Genomic DNA, 15,622 nt, shown 5'->3' with positions numbered 1-15,622 from the left:
GGTCAGAAGTTCGAGACCAGCCTGGCCAACATGGTAAAACCCCATCTCTACCAAAAATACAAAAAATGTGCCAGGCGTGGTGGTGCATGCCTGTAATCCCAGCTACTCGGGAGGCTTAGGCAGGAGAATCGCTTGAACCCAGGAGGCGGAAGTTGCAGTGAGCCAAGATGACGCCATTGCACTCCAGCCTGGGGTGACAGAGTGAGACTCTGTCTCAAAAAAAAAAAGAAAAAAAAAATTTGGAGATAAGATGAGAAGATGTGACCAAGGCATTCAACATCTGAAGAATAGTTCTTTAGCAAGAACTTGCTGAATAACAAGAAAGAACAGAGAAACAGGCAATAGGAAATGATTAGAAAAGAAAATTGCCAGGACTCAAGTATCCAGATTCAAACAGCTCACCACATGGCTAGCCCAGAGGATAAAAAAAGACTCACCCCAAGGCTCATCTGATTGAATTTCCAAGTGTCAAGAGACAGCCTCAGAACTTCCAGAGGGAAAAAACAGAGTACCTAGAAAGGGTCAGGAACCAAGAGTGCCATCCTTCTTCTCAACAGCTGTAGAGCAGGACCTTCACAACTCCGATGGGAAATGATTTCCTGCTGGGTGCAGTGGCTCAAACGTCTAATCCCAGCACTTTGGGAGGCCAAGGCAGAAGGATCGTTTGAGTCCAGCAGTTCAAGACCAGCCTGGGCAACATAGTGAGACACTGTCTTTTCGAAAAACAAAAAATTGGCTGGGCGCGGTGGCTCAAGCCTGTAATCCCAGCACTTTGGGAGGCCGAGACGGGCGGATCACGAGGTCAGGAGATCGAGACCATCCTGGCTAACACGGTGAAACCCCATCTCTACTAAAAATACAAAAACTAGCCGGGCGAGGTGGCGGGCGCCTGTAGTCCCAGCTACTCGGGAGGCTGAGGCAGGAGAATGGCGTAAACCCGGGAGGCGGAGCTTGCAGTGAGCTGAGATCTGGCCACTGCACTCCAGTCCGGGCGACAGAGCGAGACTCCGCCTCAAAAAAAAAAAAAAAAAAAAAAAAAGCCCAGCATGGTGGTGTGTGCTTGTAGTCCTAGCTATTTGGGAGGCTGAGGTGGGAGGATCACTGAACTGGGAGGTCAAGGCTGCAGTGAGCTATGATCATGCCATTGCATTCCAGCCTGGGCAACAGAGCAAGACCCTTTCTCAAACAAAAAAGAAAATGATTTCCTGTCTAGAAATCAACTTTGAGTTATTTTAACATTTGAATGTGAGAGTAGAAATAAAGGCATCTTCAGACATTCTGGGCTTCAAAAAATTAACCTTGATACATCCTTTCTCGGAAGCTACTCCAAGATTTATCCCACCAAATCCCACCAGGAAGCCAAGAAAGAAGAATGAATGGGATGCAAGACACAGGGAACTTAACCCCAAGGCCGTCGAATCTCCCAGGAGGAGGAGAAGGGAAGGCGAGTCAGGTCAAGGACACAGAGCAGGTGTAAGGTGGAAACACAGCTGTCCACATCAGATAAGGGAGAGATGTGGCCGAGAGAGGAAGGCCACTGCCAGGCCACCTGTCCCGTCTGAGAATCTGGGGATGCATCAGTGATAGGTTCTTGAAAACCACACAGAAGGCAACAAGGACATTCTTACCTCCAGAAAAAAGAAAAAAGTTGTTACAAGTAAGGAAATATACTTACAGTATTCTACATCATCATAATCCAAACCCTGAATATTGATTTAATGGTGATTTTCCATATTGAGGGGACGAGGGGAGGAGATAGCTGAGGGATGGAATACAATATCTACATCCTCATTCCTCATCTTTGGTAGTGGAAAGTCCATAAGCGATAGCAAATGGGGCCAAAAAAACAAAACAAAACAAAACAAAAACAAGAAATCAAATCATGAGCCAGGCTTGGTGGTGCACACCTGAGACTACTCAGCTACTCAGGAAGCTGAGGCTGGAGGATAGCTCCAGCCCAGCAGTTCAAATCCAGTTTGGGGAACATAGTGAGGCCCTGTGTATTAAAGGAAAGACAAAAAGCAATGAAATAGACATGTTATTTAGAGACACAGATGTACACATATACTAGTAGAAGCAATTGAAAGTTGAAAGTGGTTGTCCTTGGGGAACAGGAGTCAGCAATGGGGCAAGAGAACGTGGTTTTTCATTATATTCTCTGCAGTCCTGTTTGTGTTTCAAAACTATATACATATGGCTTCGGGCCAGGTGCAGAGGCTCACACCTGTAATCCCAGCACTTTGGGGGGCTGAGGCGAGAGGATTGCTTGAGCCCAGGAGTTTGAGACTAGCCTGAGCAGCACGGGGAGACTCCCATGTCTACAACAATTTTTTTAAAAAAAACTAGTTGAGTGTGGTGGTGCATTCCTGTGGTCCCAGCTACTCAGGAGACCGAGGTGGAGGATTGCTTAAGCCTGGGAGGTGAGGCTGCAGTGAGCCATGATCCTACTACTATACTCCAGCCTGGGGTAGACAAATTACGAGAAAGCTAGGAAGGTTCCAGATTTTTGTGAGTCTTGCGTACTCACTAAAGGATTTTGACTCAAGGGCAGTGGAGAGTCAATTGAAGTGTTGTTGTTGTTGTTGTTGTTTTGAGACAGGATCTCACTCTGTTGCCCAGGCTGGAGCGCAGCAGCATAACCATAGCTCACTGTAGCCTTGACCTTCCAGGCTCAAGCAGTCCTCCCGCCTCAGCCGCCCAAGTAGCTGGGACCAAGGGCACACACTCCACCACCCCCAGCTAATTTTTAAAAAATATTTTTGTTAGAAAAAAAAATATATATATATATATATTTTTTGTAGAGATGGGGGTCTCCCTCTGTTGCCTTGGCTGGTCAATTGAAGTTTTTGAGCAGGATTATGACCCAAGGGCTCAGTCTAGTGGGTTACTCTGATGGCTGTTTATAGGCTGGATGGAGTGGGGAGGTTAATTCCAGGGTAGGTGCAGTAGTCCAGGGGTGAGGTGATACAGATCTGGACATAGGAATGGAAAATGGAAAGCCAGGGGCAGGGAGACAGTGAAAAAGCAGTAGTCAGGCTGAGTGATTGACTGATAGCAGTGGGAATGATGTTGGCCTGGTTTCATCCCTGGGAGGAGAACTGACACGAGGAAACTGAGGAAAGACCTGGGTGTGGGGAGAGAGCTGTGGCATTCAATTGAATGGAGGGTGACAGCCAGTCATGAAGGTGAGGCACTCCAGCAGGCAGAATCCAGACAAAACCTGGGAACTGACTGTGGGTCCTAGGAACCACTTGAGGGAAAACCATTTTTAGGGAGGCCTTGAGTTAAATAATAATCATTGAGGCCAGGTGCAGTGGCTCACGCCTGTAATCTCAGCACTTTGGGAGGCTGAGGTGGGAGGATCGTTTGAGTCCAGGAGTTCAAGACCAGTCTCATGGTGAAACTCCATCTCCACTAAAAATATAAACAGTGAGACTCTGTTTCAAAACAAAACAAAACCAAAGACCATACAACATGTTTTCATTGGCACCTTATATCAGGAGAGTTTCAGTTGCAGGTAACAAAAGTTGTTATCAAAGTTGGCTTAAATAATGAAGGCAATGTATTGGCTCATGTAACGGAAAATTCTAGATATCCTGATTCCAAGCGAAGCTTGGGCTACTCAACAATATCACCAAGGAATTGGCGTTTCTCCCATTTTTCTGCTCCACCATCCACTGGGTCAACTTCCTATTGTCTCTGGGTCCTAAATAGTAGCCAGTGGCCCCCAGGACCGCAGGCTTACTCAGTCATATTCAGAAAAGATGAACGACTGTTAGTTTTCCTAGATTTGCTAGCAGAAGTCCTGAGATGGGCTGTGGCTGGCTCAGCATACATCACATGTGCACTTCTGGTCCAGGCAACCATGCAGCTCTGAGGTTGGGAACAGAGTCAGCTTCCCCAGAACCACATGCATCCCCAAATTAGAAATTGAGAGCTAATGGCAAGGAGGGATTGGGTGCTGCGGAGGCAACCACAGATGTCTGCTATCGCCAGCTAAGCCCCAGCAGCCTCTGTGACAGGGCCTGCCCGGCTGTGCTAGGCATCCTGAGACTTTTCTAGAGTTGGGGGATGGGTGTGGGGTCGTCATTATATTCATTCTGAGGTTCCTGTTTCCAGCTGGGAAAAACGCACAGATCCCCGAGGCAGGTTTTACTATGTGGATCACAATACTAGGACCACCACCTGGCAGCCTCCGACCGCGGAGTACGTGCGCAACTATGAGCAGTGGCAGTCGCAGCGGAATCAGCTCCAGGGGGCCATGCAGCACTTCAGCCAAAGATTCCTCTACCAGGTGAGAGGGCAGGCGCTTGGCCTGAGGTGGGGGTGTCTCCCTGCACTTGCACATGTGCAGCCTCACCACGTTCTCTGTTGACCTGCTTGGTGACCAGGGAAAACAGCGTCTGGCAACGTCAGCGCTCTGCCCCTGGAGATTTTACTCATCACAGTGAAATTCCTCAAATTCCAGCGTTCCTCACGCAGCAGCTCCGTGTCTAGCCTCTGTGTTTAAGAAATCAACATGTCTAAAACTGAGTTCCCCATCTTTCTTCCAAGACCGGCTTTCATTTCTGCACCCTTCATTCAAGTCCATTTTCCCTGACTTATACCCTGAAGGTCAGCTTTAACTTCTCCCATCCCTCACCTTCCCAGATCAAAGCAATTACCAGGTAACATAGTGAGACCCCCGTCTCTTAAAAACAAACAAACAAACAAAAAAACAAAAAAACTGCTACTGTTTTTTGTTAGATCTTTATTATCTGACAGATTCTCAAGGATGAAAGATCTTTGGGCTCATCTAGATCAGGGATTGGCAAATAATAGTCCATGGGCCAAGCTGGCCTGCCACTTCATTTTGTTAATTTAAGTTTCTTGAAACATAAGAACACCCAGCAGTTTACATATTAATGGTGGCTGCTTTCGTGGTACAGCGGTAGAGTTGAGTATCACAATAAAGACTGTATAACTCAGAAATCCTAAAGTAGCCTAAGCCTACTGTCTGACCCTTTGCAGAAAAAGTTTATCTTTAGTCTAGCTGAGCCTCCTATCTGATTCTTGATCATCTTCTGCCCCTTCCCATCTGAATTGCTAGAGCAGCCTCTAAGTTGTTCTCTCCATTGACCTTCTCTCTCTTCCAGTCCATCTGGCCTATTTCCTCCAGAGCAGTCTTCACATGTTACTGTCATTGCATCCATTTACTGGCTCAAAACCTTTTGTGGTCATTACCTAAAGAGTAAATTTAAATTTTCTTTTCTTTTTATTTTTTCTTTTTTGTTTTTTTTTGAGATGGAGTCTTGCTCTGTTGCCCAGACTGGAGTGCAGTGGCACAGTCTCAGCTCACTGCAACTTTTGTCTCCCAGGTTCAAGCGATTCTCCTGCCCCAGCCTCCCAAGTAGCTGGGATTACAGGTGCCCGCCACTACACCTGGCTAATTTTTGTAGTTTTAGTGGAGATGGGGGTTTTACCATGTTGGCCAGGCTGGTCTTGAACTCCTGACCTCAAGTGACCTGCCCTCCTCAGCCTCCCAAAGTACTGGGATTACAAGCATGAGCCACCATTCCCATCAACATTTAAATTTTCCCCTCCCCTCCCCTGCCCTCCCCTCCTCTGCCCTCCCCTCCCCTCTCCTCTCTTCTCTCTCTTTTCCTTTCTTTTCTTTTCTAGACGGAGTTTCACTCTTGTTGCCCAAGCTGGAGTGCAGTGGCACAATCTCAGCTCACTGCAACCTCCACCTCCTAGGTTCAAGTGATTCTGCTGCCTCAGCCTCCCAAGTAGCTGGGATTACAGGTGCACACCACCATGCCTCGCTAATTTTTTGTATTTTTAGTAGAGATGGGGTTTCACCATGTTGGTCAGGCTGGTCTCAAACTCCTGACCTCAGGTAATCCTCCCACCTCAGCCTCCCAAAGTGCTGGGATTACAGGTGTGAGCCACCACGCCCGGCCCACATTTAAATTTTCTAGTCCAGAATTCTGGATGCTCTGGTTTCAAACTAACTGCCTGAACAGTCTCCCATACTGTGTCCCTTTGGGAACCCTCCCAGTTCCACCTGCTGGAGTCTCCATCCCATTGGAGGGTCCACAGTGACCTGGATTTGGGGAAGCCCAGCCACACAGCCTCTTTGGTAGGGAGATGTGGGACTGCCAAGTTGGCGGATTGTCTTTTCTCAGAGCACTTTAGGTGTGAAGGTTGGGATCTATAGCAGAACTAACACAGGGTATGATGGTGCATTCCAGGCTGGAAATGTTTTGAGCTGGGCCCCTGACATTTTTTTTTTTTTTTTTTGAGACAAGGTCTCATTCTGTGTCATCCAGGCTGGAATGCAGTGGCACGATCATGTTTATTGCAGCCTTGACCTCCTGGGCTGAAGCGATCCTCCCACCTCAGCCCCCTGAGGTAGCCGGGACTACAGGCATGCACCACTACACCTGGCTAATTTTTCGTATTTTTGGTAGAGATGGGGTTTTGCCATGTTGCCCAGGCTGGTCTTGAACTCCTGGGCTCAGGCGATCCACCTGCCTTGGCCTCCCAAAGTGCTGGGATTACAAGTGTGAGTCACCGCACCCAGCCAATAGATCCCTGACTTTTGATCATCAGCCATAAGTCACTGTAGCATCTCCCTTGGTTAGTTCTGTCTGTGGGGACGGATTGCTCATCATACAGGGAGGAAACCATGGAGGGCCTCAGTTTCCTTAGCAGGGGTGAGCAGAAAGTGTGGTGTTTGTCTTAGTAAGTTGCCTCCAGGGTTGATGGTCATGCCCGTCTCCAGCCAGGGCCCCGCTGTCTAGCCCAGTGCAGCACTGCACACTTTCTTGGGCCAGGCTTCCCACCCATGCCTGCCACACATGCCTGACATCCAATTCTGGCATGTTTCAGAGTTGGATGGAATCTCGTCTTTCACCACATTTCAGTGATTGCTCCTTTTGAGCTGGGCCCCAAAGATTTTGCCTGCCATTTTCTTGGGTGGCCGTGGCTGCAAAACTGGGAGGGTCTGGGGCATCTTTCTTCTTTGACCTATCTGTCCTTTGACTTAGAGACAAGGACATATTTTAGGAGTTTCACATGGTTTTTGTCTGCCTGATTATCCAACTTTTCTCATTAAAAAAAAAAAAAAAAAATTGAACTGAGTATTGTGATGCACACTTGTAATCCCAGCAACTCGGAAGACTGGTGGGTGGGAGGATCGCTTGAGCCCAGGAGTCTGAGGCTGCAGTGACCTATGATCGTGCCACTGCACTCCAGCCTGGATGACAGTAAGATCCTGCCTCAATAAATGAATGAATAAAATAGATGCATTAAAGCAATTTTTTTTTCCCCTTAATAGCCACCAATTAGGTTCTGTAGGTTGATCAAGATGTTGGTGTGTGAAAGGGAAGGTTCCCAGATTCTGGAGCTCACATCTGCCTGGTCTTTTGGAGTCTTCCTTCCTTTTGCCTGCCTCTCTTAGCAGCATTATTCTGGGTTTTTAGAGGTAGAACTTTGACTTGGAGGGTTCCCTAGAAGTAAAAATTGAATACTAAAAAATTGTTCTTTCTGAATACTCTAAAATGGTTTTCTCAGCCTCGCTGGGGATGTGGGAGGGTTCTGCATGGAGGTGGTGGTTACCTTTTCTCCATGAAACAAGACTCATATTGAAAAATGTGGCAGGAATCTTTCTTTGGTCTGCTTTCAATGTCTCTCTGTTGATTTTCCTCCCCCTCTGGCGTTGGTTTTCTCCTCTTGTTTGCTATGGTGCCATGTCCTGGTTACAAGTAAGAAGGGTTGCTTTCATATAGTTATTTTGGGGTTTGGCTTAGGCCCAGAGTTTGACTCGGAAGGCTTAAGATCCAATACTAGACTAGCGGCCTCCCCTCCTCCTCTTGCTGAGCTTCAACTGAGACCTTGTTCTTCTTTGCTGTACTGCAGAGACCATGAAATAGAGTTCAAAATGGAAATCAAGGGAATCCCAGATTGCAGTCTCCTGTAATTCCTTCCTGCTGTCTGTCTCAACACACACCTATTCCAGTTCCTCTAAATTCTGGTTCTTAGTTTTTCTGCCATGTTTCCCTTTCCCAACTCACGAATGTGCTAATGTTGCCCATGATCATCATGTATCTTTTCGTTTGCTTGTTTCACCCTTGCAGTTTCCTTTTGCCCTCTTGTGTCGTTTTCCTGCTAGGACCCACTGAAGATGCCCGGCACAGCCTTGCACGTTGTGCTGTTGTGATGGGACCATCACATGGCCAGCAACTTCCGGGGCATCTCTCTCTGCAGTATTGAAACAGATTATTTTGACCGGGCACGGTGGCTCACGCCTGTAATCCCAGCACTTTGGGAGGCTGAGGCAGGCGAATCACTTGAGGTCGGGAGTTCGACACCATCCTGGCCAACGTGGTGAAACCCTGTCTCTACTAAAAATACAAAAGTTAGCTGGGCGTGGTGGTGGGCACCTGTAGTCCCAGCTACTTGGGAGGCTGAGGCAGGAGAATCGCTTGAACCCAGGAGGCAGAGTTTGCAGCAAGCTGAGATCACGCCACTGCACTCCAGCCTGGGCAACAGAGTGAGACTCCATCTCAAAAAAAAAAAAAAAAAGGAAAAGAAACAGATTATTTTGTGACTCTTAGGGAGTGGAGTCCATTATTGAGAAACAGACAACTTGTTTCTTACTCTGCAGAGAGCCCCTTGCATTGAATTCTCAAGCACCTGGATTTTGTTCTGTGTCTGTCTGGTGCATCCTTAAAAAAAAAAAAAAAAAAAAAAAAGCCCGCCTTCCACGCTGCAACCTTTATGCCCTTCCCAGACCTTTCTTACCCTCAGCTGTATTTGCTAGCCATTCTTTATTTCTGAGTTTGTATCTTAAAATATTACTGGAACTTTGTGCTTAGTTCCCAAGGGACTTGAACTCTCATGAGCTCTCTGGCTCATGGCCTGCACCCCAGATCTCCCAACCCAGGGACCATTACGCGGGAAGAGGATTCCAGTGTTCTTTTCTGTTCCTAGTGATAGAGAACGTCCAGGATCTCCCTTCTGGCTGCAGAGTCCTGCTTTCCCCAATCTACATCCTTTTCTGCTCCACGTTAACACCTTGACATCTCTCATTTTAGGGGAATGTGGTAGAAGAGGAGGGGTAGCCGGTTGGTTCATTGGAGATGTGGGGTTTTTGGCTTTCGGTTTTCTGGCCATGATGCATAGTTTTTATTTTTCATTTCTCCTTGTTCACTTCCTCCCTTCTGGCTTTCTTTCTTTTTCAACTTGTACTGTGTGCCCGAGGGAAGACGTATCCAAAATCATCAAGTACTTCAATTTAATAATAAGAAGTAAATTGTTGTGAGGATCAGCTCCCATTGATTCTGATTTTATCACGTTGGTGCAAAAGTAATTGTGGTTTTTGCTATGACTCCTTTTTTTTTTTTTTTTTTTTGAGACAGGGTCTCGCCCTGTCACCCAGGTTAGAGTGCAGTGGCGTGATCTCAGCTCGCTGCAACCTCTGCCTCCCGGGTTCAAACGATTCTCCTGCCTCAGCCTCCTGAGTAGCTGGGATTATAGGTGCCTGCCACTATGCCTGGCTAATTTTTGTATTTTTAGTAGAGACTAAAACATGGGTTTCCCCATGTTGGCCAGGCTGCTCTTGAACTCCTGACCTCAAGTGATCCATCTGCCTCCGACTCCCAAAGTGCCAGGTTTACAGGCCTGCGCCATGGCACCCAGCTGCCATGACTCTTAATGGCAAAAAACCACAATTACTTTTGCACCAACCTAATATGTGTTGTTTGTGTTTATCAGTCTCTGGTGTCTCTCCTTTTCCTATCTGCCTCCTCTTCTCCTCGATTCTTATAGGTGTGTGTGGTGGAGGGATGCGGGGGGCGTTCTGATAGAATAATAATCAGGATACCAAGGAAATTTTTTAAAAAATACTTTAACAAAAGAGCCTACGTTGCATGAAGGCTGAGATTTTTTTTAAAAGGCAAGGATTCGGAAAAGGGCTGATCAGTATTTTCTGATCCTAGTTCAGTGCTAGTCAGGGATGCTGTCAGTAAGGACCTTTTTGGTCTTTTGATTTGTAGAATTAAGCAAAAGATGACCGTGCCCCCATGGAAGCCAGGTTGGTAACAGCTGGTTGTCGATTTCCCATGAGAGCCCTGAACACTTTACAGATGATCTACTTACTCCAAAACAAGACCTGAAGCAGCAAACACTTTTACACCAAATGCATCCTCTTGTAATGTTTTAAAATAACCTTTTCTATAGTCCTTCCTCTTTGCAAGGTCAGTGCTCTAGCTCAGCACTTACCAAGTGCCTTTGGCTCCATGATGTAGAGTACGTGTGTTTTCACATTTGTTCCCATGCCTCTGTTGCCAAATGTTTTTAATGTGTTAACTACAAAACAGAGTTGGATTTTATGAGATACTGTACCCTATCTCCCCCAACCCCCCAACACACAGACACACGCCCACATGACTTCTGTGAATTCGGGAGCTTTTTTTCAGTAATGATTCAATATGATTTGCGATGGAGAATTTTAGGCACAGCTCGAGATCAATGATAAGGGATCCTAAATCGAGGTGAGCTTCCCCCACCTCCGTGCACTTGCGTTCTGTGTGGGCAGGAGGCGCTGCCCTGAAAGGGGGCTCCGTCCTATCAAGGAGCCTATGGTTTCAAGACTTAAACATCTTTGTTGGAACTTGCTTGGAAGAGGGGCCTGTGTGCCACCTTGGAAAGAAAGTTTCTCTGTCCTTTCAGCTGGGGGTGGAGGGAGGGCTGTGGAAGGGGCTTGCTGGCAGCTGAGTTCCACCAATGTTTTCTCAAGCCGAGACTGAGCCCATTCATCCTCCTGCCCGTGTGTGGCTCCGGCACCCCCAGACGGGGCCAGCCCAGCAGCCTGAAGTCCGCATTTAGAACTTGATCCCCTCTTATAACGATCACATTTTAGTAAGTAAAATAAAAATGTTTCAGAAAGAAAAAAAAGAAAAGAAGAAAGAGTGGAACAATACTTGTTTTATTTAATGACCAGAAATTTTTGACAGCACCCCCCTTCCCTGCAGGATATGAGAACTCCTGGTCCACTGCAGTCCATCCCCAGGGACCTCGAAGCAGAATTTGGCTAAAGGGGATGCGGGGGGGATTCTAATGTAAACAGCAACCCTGAAATCCTGGAGCCGGTTCCCCCTTCTTTCCCCTGTCTCCCCTTCTGTCTTGCTGCCCCGCCCCCAGCCCCAACCCCCCACAGACACACACAGAACACTGAGCAACTTCAGGTTCAGGCAGGGGAGGAATAAAGGTGCTTTGTGAAGGGGAAGGAAAACATTCCTGGGGGAGGTGAGGGCTTGGGGCATGAATGTGCCCTCAGTCTGGGTGGACGCTGCACACCCAGATGGGAGGTTGGGGGGGACGCCGAGGTGGAGGGAGGAGGGCCAGGCCCCAGCCAGGAAGCTCTGGGCGTGGGCAGGGCTTGTGGGAATGATTTCATTGGAAAGGCCTGCGATATTTTTTCCCCTCCTGCGTGTGGTTCTTGGAGAAAGTTGGAGGTGGTGGTGATTTCAGTCGCCTTGGCCGCCTCGAGCCGGAGCTGAGCGGAGGCACTGGGCCGAGCCTGCTTCCTGGGCCTTTCTGCCCCACCGGGGCTGCTCCTTACCTCCGCCACCCTGGCACACCTTCACCGGCGTGCCTCCTCCTCCCCATCGCTCTACCATTTCCAAAACTCACTTGGGCCCTCCGTGCACAGGGTTCTTTTTTGGTTTTTCTGTAAAAATCAAAACAAAAACCAGAGACTTTTGAGAGGAGCAGATGCCACCTAAAGTCCCACTGCATTCCCTGCAGCGTGCTCAAATGCGGAAGCGAGTCGTTGGCATTTTTATTTTTTATCGATTGATTTATTTTTTCACCAGTGGCTTTTTGTAACCTCTGTGTTCTGCTGTGTTTCTTGTGTTTAGTCTTCGAGTGCTTCGACTGACCATGATCCCCTGGGCCCCCTCCCTCCTGGCTGGGGTAAGTACTGAGTTCTCTTCCCGGCCCTCGGCCTTCCGTCAGCCACGGTGCTCTGTCCTCTCCTCCCGCGTGTCCTCCTTCCCTGTTCCTGTCCCTCTGTTTTCCGTCTCTCCCCTCTCCAGCACACTCTCTGGGCATGCCCCGCCAGAGCAGTTACAGGTGATGGAGCCGAGCGGCTGGAAAAGTAACCAAGCTCCACCGAATCACTGGAGCATCCACCAAACCCACCATCGCTAAAGGAGTGGGACCCTAAGAAAGATGTCCCCGAGCAGCTGGGGGACTATTGGGCTTTGGTCTTGAGTTTCAAGGTGTCTACTCAAGAGTCCATGCTACCACTAAGATATTTTGACACTGCCTAACTCCCAAATGGATTTGTTTCAGATCTGTGACCATATGCTTGGAATGATCCACCTTAACACATCTTTCTTTGCAGCTGAGATGTTGGCGGACTTCGGTCTAATTTTCACTAATAGAAGCCACCTTTTTATTTCTGACATAGCTGTGAAAGAGGCCAGAGGGAAGCAGATACGAGAGTTGAATGCCGGGTGGTGACTCTGGAAACGCATCGCTGCTAGTTAATAACGCCGTGTAGATTTCTCCTCGCCCTTGGTAGCCGCCTCTTACCTATCCCAGGTCCTTGACATGATTTGCTAACAGTGAGTTAAGGGATGGACACCCATGACTTAGGAGAGATTATAGGCTTCATGGCTATTCTAGGAAGGAGTAGCCATGCAAAAAGGGTCATTAGAGATGATGAGACTTAGCGCGTTTGATAGAGAGAGCTGGGGCAGAGTTTTTTTTTTTTTTTTTTTGAGACGGAGTCTCGCTCTGTCGCCCAGGCTGGAGTGCAGTGGCCGGATCTCAGCTCACTGCAAGCTCCGCCTCCCGGGTTCACGCCATTCTCCTGCCTCAGCCTCCCGAGTAGCTGGGACTACAGGCGCCCGCCACCTCGCCCGGCTAGTTTTTTTGTATTTTTTAGTAGAGACGGGGTTTCACCGTGTTAGCCAGGATGGTCTTGATCTCCTGACCTCGTGATCCGCCCGTCTCGGCCTCCCAAAGTGCTGGGATTACAGGCTTGAGCCACTGCGCCCGGCCTGGGGCAGAGTTTTATTTAATCTTGTAAGAGTCACGGGGAGTGGAAGAAGGCAGTTTTTGCGGGAACCAGCATGTGTTGGGTTTCATTTATTGGTTAGGCCAGCAGAAGACAGTAAACGTTGGTTTGGTGGTGTTGACAGATGGTGTGAAACTGGGACGGGGTGCACTCAACAACAAAGATGGAGAGGTGCATCCTGGGAAGTTGACAATGATAGGATGGGCTTCTGATGCCTGGAAATGTGCAGCTTTGGAGCTGGACCTTCTCGGTGCAGACACAGCTGCTCTCGGGTAGTCATTTAAGAGGTTGTGTCAACCCTCTTATACCTGCAGGGTACCACTTAGTGAATGAGCACTGCAGTCCAGTGTCCTAGAAGGGCCTTCTGGTCCTTCTGGTTGGAGATATCATTTAGTGAAGCTTCCACATATTTGTTGACTTTCAGCTCAGGGATCCCTTACGCAGATAGCTGCCCCGCATGGCTCCCTTGACCAAAGAAAGGTCATTGGTATCTCAGAGATTGGCAGCAGCTCCAATGTGAGAGAGTAAAACTCTGAAGACCCCGCCTCATCAGTAGGCAGGGGAAAATGCGTCAGATTCAACAAGAATCTGTACTGCTGTTTGGTGGCCAGCAGCCTAGAAGCCGGGGACTTCTAGTGTGTTTCAGGCTCTGTAGAGGCAGGTGGTATAGCCCAGTCAAGTGGGTTTTCATGCCATTTCTGCTGAGTGATGGTCACCAGGTAAGCATAGCTGATGGAGACTTGAAAGCAGCTCTCGAATGCTAAGTGTGGAAATATTTGAGATGGAAATGGAGGAGCCGTGGTCAGAGTCGATGCTGTTAATGAACAATCAGAAAAAAACCCACAAAACTGTCATAGTCCAAAATTAAGAGGAAGAACATTCTGGCTAAAGGCCAGGGCTCCTTCTGAATTGCAGATCCCTGAGGATCTGTGTTGGCTGCCCCAGGGCTGTGGCAGGGGCCGCCTCCCCAGGGCTGGCCGAGAATGAACAGAAAGAACAGCCAGACCAAGTGAGAATGGCACTGAGTGGCAGCTTGCTAACCAAGCCTGCTGGTGTCCCTCTCTGCTGCCCCAGGAGAGACCCCGCATCTTCCCCACACACTGCTGTGGGACTCAGGACACTCTGGGTTGAGATCCACATCTGCCCTCGGTGGCCCTGACCCTGGGCCTGTGGCTGAATACATCTGAGTCCATTTACTCCTAAAATGAGGTCGAGCTGGTGTTCCTTCAAGGTCTTTCCCAGCCCCCCAGCTGAAACTGAAGGCTGCGAGGCAGTCAGCCGGCCTTGGGAGGCCTCCACGCAGCAGAAGTGCCAGAAATGACGACACAGGCCTCAGGCCCGCTGGACAGATCCCCCTGGCCCTGTGGTTAGCCTTGGCTTTGGCCCTTAACAGGGCAGACGTGAGGATCTAGTTCAAAGCAGTAGCTTCTGGGCTGGGAGCGGCCCCCTCCCCTGAAAACCTCTTGGGAAGCCTTCCTTCTGTGTGTTCTGAGGTGGTGGTAGCTCCCTGACAGCTCTGGGCACCTCCTGTTCTTTCTTTCCTTTTGTCTTCCTTTTATTTATTTTGTATTTATAAAAAAGAGATGAAGTCTTGCCATGTTGCCCAGGCTAGTCTCAAACTCCTGGGCTCAAGCGATCCTCCTGCCTCAGCCTCCCAAAGTGCTGGGATTACAGGTGTGAGCCAGTGTGCCCAGCCTGTCTTTATTTTTATTTTATTGTATTTATTTGTTTTTCCAGCTTTATCGACGTATGATTGACAAATAATGTCTGTTTGTAAAATTTCAGACGAGGCATAGATACCAGGTAAGGCAGAGAGTGGGAGGGAGACCGAGGCCTTGGGCTGGTGTTGGGAGCACCGCAGCCGAGTCTTGGTAGGGAGTGAGGAGGGGGTTGTTGCTCTTTCCTGTTCTGCTCCTTTTTCAGCTTTCGGGTTCCCTGTAGCTTCTGGAACTGATTATTTTTTATTTCTTTAATGTTACTCTGTCTTGTAAAAGGAGAGCCAATAGCATCATTTGTTTTCAGGAGAGAAACAGATTTGAAGGCTCAGGAACTTCCTGGGAAAGGTGACCTCTTTGGGGCCAAGAACTTTACCCCCTGTTTTTTTTCCCCTGTCTACCTGGAGCTGAGAGGTGACCCCTTTCAATCCCTCTCAAGGTCCGGAACCGCCAGCTCGGGTTGGGTCTGCCCCTGGAGCCCAGACTCCTCCCTTGGGGACCCCAGAGCCCTTATCAGTGTATCAGTAAAGGGCAAGAGAACAGAGATTGTTGAGAGCAGAGGAAAAGTATATTTGTGCCCCAGCCCCACTCCATGAACACTCCCCTGTCTCAAAGCACATACTTAGGTGTAAGAACAGGATAGGCAGGCCAGGCACGGTGGCTTATTGCCTGTAATCCCAGTATTTTGGGAGGCTGAGGCGGGAGGATCACTTGAGGCCAGGAGTTCGAGACCAGCCAGGACAGCATAGTGAGACCCTGTCTTTATATAAAAAAGAAAAAAAAAGGTGCATGTCTAAGAAGAGGCTGGCCAGTGTAAGCGTCCTCAGCCCCAGAT

At 48.6% G+C, this 15,622-nt stretch overlaps 1 protein-coding gene across 2 annotated transcripts in view; it reads left to right on the top strand.

The window, feature by feature from the left end:
* Nucleotides 1–15,622, top strand: part of WWP2 (WW domain containing E3 ubiquitin protein ligase 2) — a 181,387-nt gene that overhangs the window by 152,924 nt on the left and 12,841 nt on the right. For both annotated transcript variants that reach the window (XM_030924577.1, XM_030924578.1), the window contains exons 10-11: nucleotides 4,120–4,294; nucleotides 11,907–11,961. In XM_030924577.1, coding sequence (XP_030780437.1) covers nucleotides 4,120–4,294; nucleotides 11,907–11,961 — 230 coding nt within the window. The remainder of the gene's footprint in view (nucleotides 1–4,119; nucleotides 4,295–11,906; nucleotides 11,962–15,622) is intronic.

Source organism: Rhinopithecus roxellana, chromosome 20, assembly GCF_007565055.1.
Source record: "Rhinopithecus roxellana isolate Shanxi Qingling chromosome 20, ASM756505v1, whole genome shotgun sequence".
NCBI lineage: Eukaryota > Metazoa > Chordata > Mammalia > Primates > Cercopithecidae > Rhinopithecus > Rhinopithecus roxellana.
This window is presented reverse-complemented; position numbering and strand designations above follow the sequence as displayed.